The 10,000-nt window shown below is 44.0% G+C and overlaps 2 protein-coding genes across 2 annotated transcripts in view; both read left to right on the top strand.

Moving 5' to 3' along the window:
* The window catches only part of ppp1r37 (protein phosphatase 1, regulatory subunit 37), a 25,851-nt gene extending 16,687 nt beyond the window's left edge, over positions 1 to 9,164 (top strand). Inside the window, exons 7-14 of the mRNA XM_053234683.1 lie at positions 242 to 392; positions 706 to 861; positions 1,569 to 1,681; positions 2,410 to 2,551; positions 3,926 to 4,092; positions 5,169 to 6,456; positions 6,779 to 6,880; positions 7,282 to 9,164. Coding sequence (XP_053090658.1) covers positions 242 to 392; positions 706 to 861; positions 1,569 to 1,681; positions 2,410 to 2,551; positions 3,926 to 4,092; positions 5,169 to 6,456; positions 6,779 to 6,867 — 2,106 coding nt within the window. The 3' untranslated portion in view covers positions 6,868 to 6,880; positions 7,282 to 9,164. The remainder of the gene's footprint in view (positions 1 to 241; positions 393 to 705; positions 862 to 1,568; positions 1,682 to 2,409; positions 2,552 to 3,925; positions 4,093 to 5,168; positions 6,457 to 6,778; positions 6,881 to 7,281) is intronic.
* Positions 9,165 to 9,308: 144 nt separating this feature from the next.
* Positions 9,309 to 10,000, top strand: part of LOC113524884 (zinc transporter 10) — a 7,417-nt gene continuing 6,725 nt past the window's right edge. Inside the window, exon 1 of the mRNA XM_026911250.3 lies at positions 9,309 to 10,000. This exon is cut by the window's right edge and continues 481 nt beyond it. The gene's annotated coding sequence lies outside the window, so the exon portion shown is untranslated.

Below are 10,000 nucleotides of genomic sequence, written 5' to 3'. Positions count from 1 at the left end.
GGCGCATGCTCTGTGCGACAGAACATCATCATGTGACCAGCCTGCTCTCTCTATATATTTTATCTCTATGGGTTACACAGATTAGGACCTCTAGTGTTCAAACAGTGAAATTGCATTAGATGTATAATTAATAGAATGCTGATTACCATGATCGCACATCGTACATTCTCTATTACAGACCAGTAGATAGAACTGGATTAAGTGTCGATACAATTGTGTGTGTGTGTGTGTGTGTGTCCAGACGAGTTCTCTGCAGTACCTGGATGCGAGGAACACTCCACTGCTGGACCATTCGGCTCCGTTCGTCGCTCGAGCTCTGAGGATCAGCGGCAGTCTGACGGTTCTGCACCTGGAGAACGCGGGACTGTCGGGACGTCCGCTAATGCTGCTGGGTGAGAGAGACTATTTAGATTAGACTGGATCAGACACAGTAGAGTTAGATTGGATCATTCGTGTTGGACTAGAACGGATCAGATATTTATGTGTTAGGTGTAGTGATATAGAAAACTGTGATATTTACCTGTACAGGTGTCGTGACATGAATTTCATTAGTCAGTTCGATTCTTTGTGATTTTAAGTGCTTTGTGTTGTTTGCTTGAAAGAGTTACCGTGTGTGTGTGTGTGTATGTGTGTGTGTATGTGTGTGTGTATGTGTGTGTGTATGTGTGTGTGTATGTGTGTGTGTGTGTGTGTGTGTGTCCACAGCTACAGCTCTGAAGATGAACATGAACCTGCGTGAACTTTATCTGGCTGATAATAAGCTGAACGGGCTGCAGGACTCGGCTCAGCTGGGAAACCTGCTCAAATTTAACTACAACATCCACATCCTCGACCTGAGGAACAACCACATCCTCGACTCAGGTCTCACCTTCATCTCGCTCTCGCTCTCTCTCTCGCTCGCTCGCTCTCTCTCTCTCTCTCTCTCTCTCTCTCTCGCTCTCTCAGACAGTAAATGGGATCTGACTGCAGGTAGGAACTAAAGTTGTGGCCAAAGTCGGACCACACACGCCGTATGATTGGTCAGAGGAATCGGTCGAGATGACCTTTTGGATTTGTCACTATATCTTTATATATATTATATATATATAGATATATATAGATATATAGATAGATAGATAGGTAGCTGTAGATATAGATATATAGAATTAAAATAGGCAGAGATGGATTTACCCAGAGTGCAGTGTGGCACTGAGGACAGAGCAGGGTTAGTGTAATCACACGATGCCATGTGAGGTGATTGGCTTTGTGTTTTAATGTTTATTCTCAAACCTCTAGACGTGACAATAACTGTTGAATAATCTGTTTAATAACTCTTTAATTACTGATTAATTACTGATTAATTACTGTTACTTCACTGGTCCTCTGTGTTAATTATAGCGAGAGAATATACAGTTATTTACACAGTCGCTTAATTTTCCTCAGACTTCCTAACCAGGTCTAATACCTGCAACCGTGCGTGCGTGTGCGTGCGTGCGTGTGTGTGTGCGTGCGCGCGTGTGTGCGTGTGTGCGCGTGTGTGTGTGTGTGTGTGTGCGTGTGTGTGTGTGTGTGTGTGTGTACGTACACAGGGTTGGCGTATATCTGTGAGGGTCTGAAGGAACAGAGGAAAGGTCTGATCACTCTGGTGCTCTGGAACAACCAGCTCACACACAACGGCATGGGCTACCTCGCTTCTGCACTGGTAACACACACACACACACACACACTCTCACACACACACTCACACACACTCGATTGGCTTCATGTTGTGTTTCCTCTGAAAACCAAACACGCAGAAAAGCTGTAACTTTTTCATTCAAGCCAAAAAAACACTAAACTCACACTCCTGTGCTTTTGTGTAATTTGTGCTCTGATTGGACGGCGTGTGTGTGTTTAGTTTACTTTTACTTTCTCTTCTCCTCCAAATGCATTCTGGGTAAAAATATGATGATGAGTAAATAATCGTCCTCGGTGATGTTCGTCACACCCGCGACTGTATCTCACGCGCTCCTTCTCAGTCGCTGCTGATGACGTGTTACGGATGTGTGTGAAAAATATCAGCGTAAACGGAGATCAGATCTAGGGGGCGTGTCCCTCTGTGTAATCACCTGACACGGCTGTCACTGATTGGCTGCTGAATCTACAGTCTGGGTGAGAAAGAAATCAGCCCCAGCCTCGCTTCTGGCTTCTTCACACCATCCTGTGTGTTTTTATTACGGCCTGTTGGTGGTGCTGTTGTGCTCGATTCTACAAAAATACAAAATGATTCACTTTAAAAGATTTAACAGCAAATAATCTGATGTGGAGCCAGAAATAAAACCTTTCACTGATGTGTGTTTATTTACACCAGACTCTGGTCATAACACACATTACACCACTGTTCTACCTCTCTCTCTCTCTCTCTCTCTCTCTCTCTCTCTCTCTCTCCAGCCGTGTACTCAGAGTTTGGAGACTCTGAATCTTGGACACAATGCGGTTGGTAACGAGGGCGTGCTCAAGCTGAAGGACGGACTGATCGCGAATCGCTCGCTGCTGCGCCTCGGCCTCGCCTCCACCAAACTGTCGTGTGAAGGTACGACCTCGGACTCAGAGCCTCATCATCGCCGTACATCGGATAAAAACCAACCCGCTTTGTGAGACGTGTGTGTGTGTGTGTGTGTGTGTGTGTGTGTGTGTGTGTGTGTGTGTTCGTGTGTTACACAGCGCTACATACACATTTACCATGACATGCATCCGCCGTGGATTCAGGATCAACCTCAGATTCGTTTTTGTTCATCTTAAAAATAAACTGTTTAATTACTTTCAGACTTACTGCCATTCATTGTATATAAGAATGAAAAGACCCGGTTTCATCAGTTATATGAACATCAGTCTGATTCAAGTAATACTACACAATAACAGTTTTAATTAGCGCAATCCTCATTTTAGAACAAAAAAATACCCTTTTTAACATTTCATAGCTAAACTGGAAAACGCTGTTCTGTTCGCTTTATACGTTCATCTTACAAATTATTTTTTTGTTACACAACATTAAATATTAAACTGACCTGCTGTCCTCCTGCATATTTTATTTATTTATTCATCATTTTAATGACCAGTTCTAGGACAGTTATTGGCACGCTTGGTAGAGCTGGGTGGAGGGGATAAAAGGACAGGAGCGGAACCCTCTGTGGTCTTCTGCTGGTGTAGCGCATCCACGCCAAGGATTGATGCTTTTCTGCTCAGCGCGGTTGTATAGAGTGATTATCTGAGTTACTTAAAGTTACCCTGTCAGCTAGAACTAGTCTAGACATTCTCCTCTGACTCTCTCATCAACATGGTGTTTTTCCTCCTGAAAATCACAGTTTCTGAAAAAGTCAAACCGACACCAGCAGCCACGCCACGGTCAGAGATCCCTGAGATCTTTTCCACATTCTGATGTTTGATGTGAACATTAACTGAAGCTATAATACCTGTATCTGTATGATTTTTATGCATTACGCTACTGACACGTGATTGACTATTTTTCAGATGATACAATACACATTAAACATCTCGATAAGTAAGACAAAACTATAAAGTTAAACAAGTAATGAATCGATACACTACATTCACCACCGATCCGATCCGATCCAATACGATTCAGTTCTACTGAATTTAAGTTTTCCGACATCTTCAGGACAAAGGAGTTTACGCTTCTCTGCGGTTTCTCAGGAACATGACAAGCTGCTTTTTTGTCTTAATTTCAAGAAAAAGAGAAAAGAGAGGCTGATGAGGGAACGACTGTTTATAGCTGCTATAACGTAAGTGACAGTGTTGCTCTTGAGCTCCTTTTCTCTTCGACACACATGCGAGAGTGAACCGGGGAGTGCGCATGGAATTTCGACATGTTGCTGTTTTTCTTTTCCGATTTTCCAATTCGAATAGTTTTTTTTTTGTAACACCTCTAGCGTACGTGTGTGTTCAGGTGCCGTGGCCGTGGCCGAGTTTTTCGCCGAGAGTCCGCGACTGCTGCGTCTGGACCTGCGGGAGAACGAGATAAAGACCGGAGGACTGATGGCTCTGTCGCTCGCTCTGAAGGTGAACACCTCACTGCTCCGCCTCGACCTGGACCGAGAACCCAAGAAAGAGACGGTGAGAGAGAACGAGAGGACATGGAAAACACACACACACACACACACACACACACATCATGTACACGCGTGTTTATCCTTCCCACTCCACTGCATCGTTCCCGTCTGTTTCTCTCTGTTTCACTACATCACAAGAATGTTTATTTTTTTAAATCAGCAGGACGAAGGATCGCTTTAAACTCGTTCTAAACTGAAGTAATGAAAAGAGTTGCCAGTTTTTATAGACAGTTCATTCCTGAGGGTTTTTTTTTTTTTTTAATTAAGATCAAAGGGACAGGTGAGTTCACCTACAAATGCAGGATTAGTTCATTATAACGTTATATTAAAAACTTTATAACCTTACACTGTAAATAAACTGAAGAAATGTAGAAAACAGTATTGGCACACTTTCTTTTCCCCCTGCTCCTCCTGTTCGTATTCGTACCTGTGTGGAAGGTTATCTGTTTATTCTGAATAATGTATTTAAATCACTACGCTGCATCCGCTGCAGGGAAACTTTACAGCCCCGTGTAACTGAAGATCATGTGATTATGACCTGTGATTTAATTGGTCAGTCAGGGAGTAACAAATCCAAAAAAACCTCCAAAATTTAACTTGACAGAAACATATTTTTGGTCTTGGTGTGTAAGTTTTTATATTTTTATACCTTATCATTTCTATTCGTGTTCTGTTTAATGACTTTTACTTACCCTCTCTCTCCCTCGTCTCTCTCTCTCTCTCTCTCTCTCTCTCCCTCGTCTCTCTCTCTCTCTCTCTCTCTCTTGTCTCTCTCTCTCCCTCGTCTCTCTCTCTCCCTCGTCTCTCTCTCTCTCTCCCTCGTCTCTCTCTCTCTCTCTCTCGTCTCCCGTCTCTCTCTCTCTCTCTCTCCCTCGTCTCTCTCTCTCCCTCGTCTCTCTCTCTCTCTCTCTCTCTCTCTCTCTCTCTCTCGTCTCTCTCTCGTCTCTCTCTCATCTCTCTCTCTCTTTCTCCCTCGTCTCTCTCTCTCTCTCGTCTCCCGTCTCTCTCTCGCTCATCTCTCTCTCGCTCGTCTCTCTCTCGCTCTCGTCTCTTCCCTTCCTCTGTGTCTCTCGCCCACAGGTGAAGAGCTTCATCGAGACGCAGCGCACCCTGCTGACCGAAATCCAGAACGGCTGCAAGCGTAACTTCGTCCTTGCTAAAGAGAAGGAGGAATCTCAGCAGCAGATGAGGCAGTCGGTGTCCATGGCTGAAATCGCCACTGAGGATCCGCCTCCTGAGGAAGAGGAGGACGCTGGAGATCAAGTCTCAGAGGGACAGAAGACCGAACGTGAGGAGGACGAACAGGAGCAGGAGGAGGCGCAGGAGGATGAGAGCGAAAAGCCGAGCGAAATCCGAGAGGATGAAGAACAAACAGCAGCCGCTCAGGAAGACTCGGATTCCGATACCGACACTGACGACGACGACGACAATGAAGATGTCAGAGAGACAATAACAGCTGCACAGACGTCAACTCTGAACCAAACCCCGCCCCCCATAAACACCACGCACAGTGCCTGTCAGACTCCGCCCATTAATACTCCTAGCTCCACCCCCGAGACGGCAAACGTGGTGTCGGGGATCAGAGTGACGGAAGCGAGCGTGTCGAGCGGAACGCCTTCTTCACCTGGACGCTGCTTTTCAGTGTCCAGCCCTGGGAGAGGACACAAGATCTTCATGGTGACGCGTGTGGAGAGTCCTCCTGAGCAGCAGCAGCAGCAGCAGAGCGACCTGACGAAGCATGTCCAGGAGAATAAAACACCTTCTGAGACATCTTCAAAACAACAGCCAGTCTCTCAGAACCAGCAGAGTGCAGAGAGAACCACTTCAGCTCAGGAGACATCTGAGGAACCTTCACGAGTATCAGCAGAGTCTAAACCAGGAGAAGCAGAACCATCACTGAGCACCACAGAGGAGCAACCTTCTACACACAGCCAAACACAGCAGGATCCGAATCCCAGCACAGAACCAGACAAGGAAACAACGAGAGATGAACTCATGCACACTGAGCATGCTCAGATCCATCACACCGCCCCTGCAGAGTCTGAGGAACTGTTCCAGGATCAGCTGAAACCTGCTGAAGAAGTGCATGAGGAACCGAGCAGCAGCAATCCAACCGGGGAGCTGCAGGAGGAACTCTCAGAACATCTGGACACAGAAATGCCAAACGATGACCAACAGCTGGATAAAGACGCCTCACTGGAGCAGGACTTGGAAACAGTAAACAGCTTTTCCTCAGCAGAAGAGGTGGAGAGTCTCGACACAGCGCCACCTGCAGGCACCATCCTGCCGAACGGCCTGAAGCCCGAGTTCACGCTGCACCTGCTGGAGCCCGAGGCGCATAAAGCGGCCTGCTGCGTCATGGAGCACAGTGAGTTTACCGTGTTTAATATCACTGTTTTAACGCGGGTGTTTAATGAGGGTGTTTAATGCAGGTGTTTAATGAGGATATTTTAACGAGGGTGTTTGAGGCAGGTGTTTAATGAGGGTGTTTAATGAGGATATTTTAACGCTGGTGTTTTAACGAGGGTGTTTGAGGCGTGTGTTTTAATGCGTGTGTTTTAATGCGTGTGTTTTAATGCGTGTGTTTTAACGCGGGTGTTTTAACGCGTGTGTTTTAACGCGTGTGTTTTAACGCGTGTGTTTTAACGCGGGTGTTTTAATGCGGGTGTTTTTCCCTGTTTTTGTCCCAGTGAGTGTGACGGCGGAGCTGAGCTGTGGTCAGGATCTGGAGGAGCTTCTGCTGGACGCCAGTTTGGACACGAGCAGAGACGCACCTTAGTGCTGAAGCGACGGTGAGACTGAAGATTATTTCAATACAGAAATTACTTCAGCAGAAACCTAATGTCATTTTACATTATTCATCATCTAAATATAATAATAAATTGTGCCTAAAAAAAAAAAAAGCTGAGGAATATCAAAATTTTTATCTTTATTAAAAATAACAAGAATATGCATGAATATGCAAATTTGGGAACGCCCCCATATTAATAACTCCATCTCTATTCATGTAATCTCATCAGAGTCTCCATTTACATCCCGATTCTCTGGGATTTATTTAACAGCTGCACACACGTCCATGAAGGAAATTTATCCAAAAAAACTCAGTTTTAATTCTAAAGGTGAATGTTGAAGTTGTTCATGTGGAGTTTTCCTTTAAGGTTTGTAGGTTAAATCTGTGATGTGTGTCCCACAGGGTCGAACCATGTGCAGAGACGAGGGGGGAGCGTTAATAATCTGTGAGCATCACTGAGCCCAGAGTCTCGCTCTCGTCCTTCCACAGCTCCTCGACTCCAAACCAGAACTCTTCTTACAGATGATTTAAACTCATTAAACAGTTAAGAACAGCTGGATCACGGATCGTCACTCACTCCTGAGACATTGTCACAAAATCGTCACGAAACCGTCACGAAACCGTCATGAAATCGTCATGAAACCGTCATGAAATCGTCATGAAACCGTCACTACACAATGAAACACAATCAACAGGTTTTTTTTTTTTTTTTTTTCCTTTAAGCGACTCTGATGAGCGGAAAATTTCATGCTGTTATCTGTCCCTACATTCCTCCTGATGATTCAGTAAAATCCCGGGGCCTGGCACAAACCAAAGACACACACACACACACACACACACACACACACACACAGACAAATACACACGTGCAGTTCTGCTCAGCGCTGCCCCCATGTGGACAATCAACATCACAGCAGCATCAAAGACTTTAAATCAGTTTCACTTTAACTTTAAGGACTGATTACAAGCAGGCATGAGTGGTGTGTGTGTGTGTGTGTGTGTGTGTGTGTGTGTGTGTGTGTGTGTGTGTGTGTGTGTGCATGAGAGAGAGACAGAGAGAGAGAGAGACAGAGAGAGAGAGAGACAGAGAGAGAGAGATTATTCTGTCTATCATTTTTGTTTGTTCCTGCTCTTTAAGGTTCTGCTCAGGATCCAGTCTTTGAGCTCCTCTCTCTCTCTCTCTCTCTCTCTCTCTCTCTCTCTCTCTCTCTGTCTATCTCTGTGTATCTCTGTGTATCTGTGTCTCTCTCTTTGTGTGTGTATGTGTGTGTGTGTGTGTATGTGTGTGTGTGTGTGATCTTAAGCATCATGTTCTAATCTTCTGGATCTCAGTTTTCCGACTCTGAAGGCTTCTGGAAATCCAAGTGAATGTTCCAAATCTGGGATTTGGGGAGTCTCTTCCGCTTTGGCTGATTTTTCCAGATCTTTCCTCATCACTCATGTTTTCCTCGCGTAAAGAAATGACACTAAAACGTTCAGGCAGAAATGTGTGTCGCTCTTCCCGTGTCTCTTCCTACCTTTCCAGTTCAACACCTCGCCTTTAATTGTCTTCTTTATTTTTGCTGCTTTCAGAAATCATTTATTTTCTATTTATTTTATTAAAATGAGTTTTTTTTTTTTCTTCTGAGTGATTTATGTTTCTGTCCTCTTTTCCCCAGTCGGTTTTTTATTAGTTGTTACTGAGGGATTTGGTTTTTAAAGATTTTTTCTCCCATACTGGTGTATATTTTCAGATAATATAAAGAGCAATTATACTTTTTTTAGGGCTAGGGAGATATTTAGGGGGTTTACGTTGATTCTATATGTATAAAATCGGGAATGGAGAGTAAACACACTGTTTCAGGGAGATGAGATATGTAGGGCGAGGATGAAAGAGGATGAAAGTTGAGTAAGTGAGTAAGAATGAATAAATACGACACTATTGTACTGTGGGGTGACACTACAGCGACAGCCAGCAGGGGGAGCCAGAGACTCACGCTCCACCTATAATATAGCTCACTTATGATGATGATGATGTAGTTTTTAATTTATTCCAGTCTCTGGCCTCTGATTGGCTCTCAGCTTTAGCACTTTGCTGAAATATGAAATAAGCAGGTTGATCTGCACGTCCACATCATCACTGTTCTCTGTGCCTCGCCTCGAACCATCCAACGTTTGTAATGCTTTAATTTTTAAATTTTTATCTGACCTGTTCAACGACTCAGAAATGTGCTGGTGACCACAATGAGATGTGTGTGTGGCCATTTTTGTTTGTTTCTCTCTCAAATAAATGCATGTAATGAAAACGTACGTGTCTGAGATGCTTTTTTGAAATAACTAACTTTTTTGCTTTATTTTTGCGTTATTATTCAGGAACGGTGAGAATCTCTGGGGACTTTAGTTCAGATGATTGTAAATCGATTCTTTGTGCGTCTTACAGCAAAATCTTTCTTTGATTTAAATACAGTTGTGAATAAAAGCGTTTTGCGTAACAGACTAAAACATAAAGCGAAATCACTGCGGATGCAGCTACAGCAGCTGAAGAGGGAATATTTATATTTTTAAATTTATACTTTTAAAAAAGGAAGGGGGGATGCAAACTTTTGCACTCTTCTCATTGTGATTGTTTAGCAACATGCACCATTTAACCATTTTGGTGAAATCAGATCAGAAAGAAACAATAAAACACAATACACTCATTTTTTTTTGCTTTATGAATGAAATTAATTTTGTCATGAGGGGAAGCTACCTTTTGTATTTGACTGTAAAGTGTGTGTGTGTGTGTGAATGTGTGTGATATTTACTGTGTGTGTATGTATGTATGTGTGTGTGTGTGTGTGTGTGTGTGTGTGTGTGTGTTGGGGAAAGTTCAGGTGTGTGTGTGCAGGATAGTGATGAGTCCACAGGACGGACGGAGCTTCGACTCTCAGCACTAAGCAGGCGTTTGGATTTGGATTATCTCCTGACCTTCGTAACAGGAGATACGCTCTGATCTATAACAGTCATATGAGCGCTCGTGGCCTTCTAACAGGATCGTTATGATCTTAAAGTTCCTCCTAAAGCATGTTTTTGAGGGACGGCCTGGAGTCAGAGCTGGTGCAGATCCTGTAATAAACACACACGCGGTCAGAAAGTTAGTCGT

Source organism: Pangasianodon hypophthalmus, chromosome 6 (genome assembly GCF_027358585.1).
Source record: "Pangasianodon hypophthalmus isolate fPanHyp1 chromosome 6, fPanHyp1.pri, whole genome shotgun sequence".
Lineage (NCBI taxonomy): Eukaryota > Metazoa > Chordata > Actinopteri > Siluriformes > Pangasiidae > Pangasianodon > Pangasianodon hypophthalmus.
The sequence above is the reverse complement of the archived record's forward strand: the minus strand, read 5'-3'. Positions and strand labels throughout refer to the sequence as shown.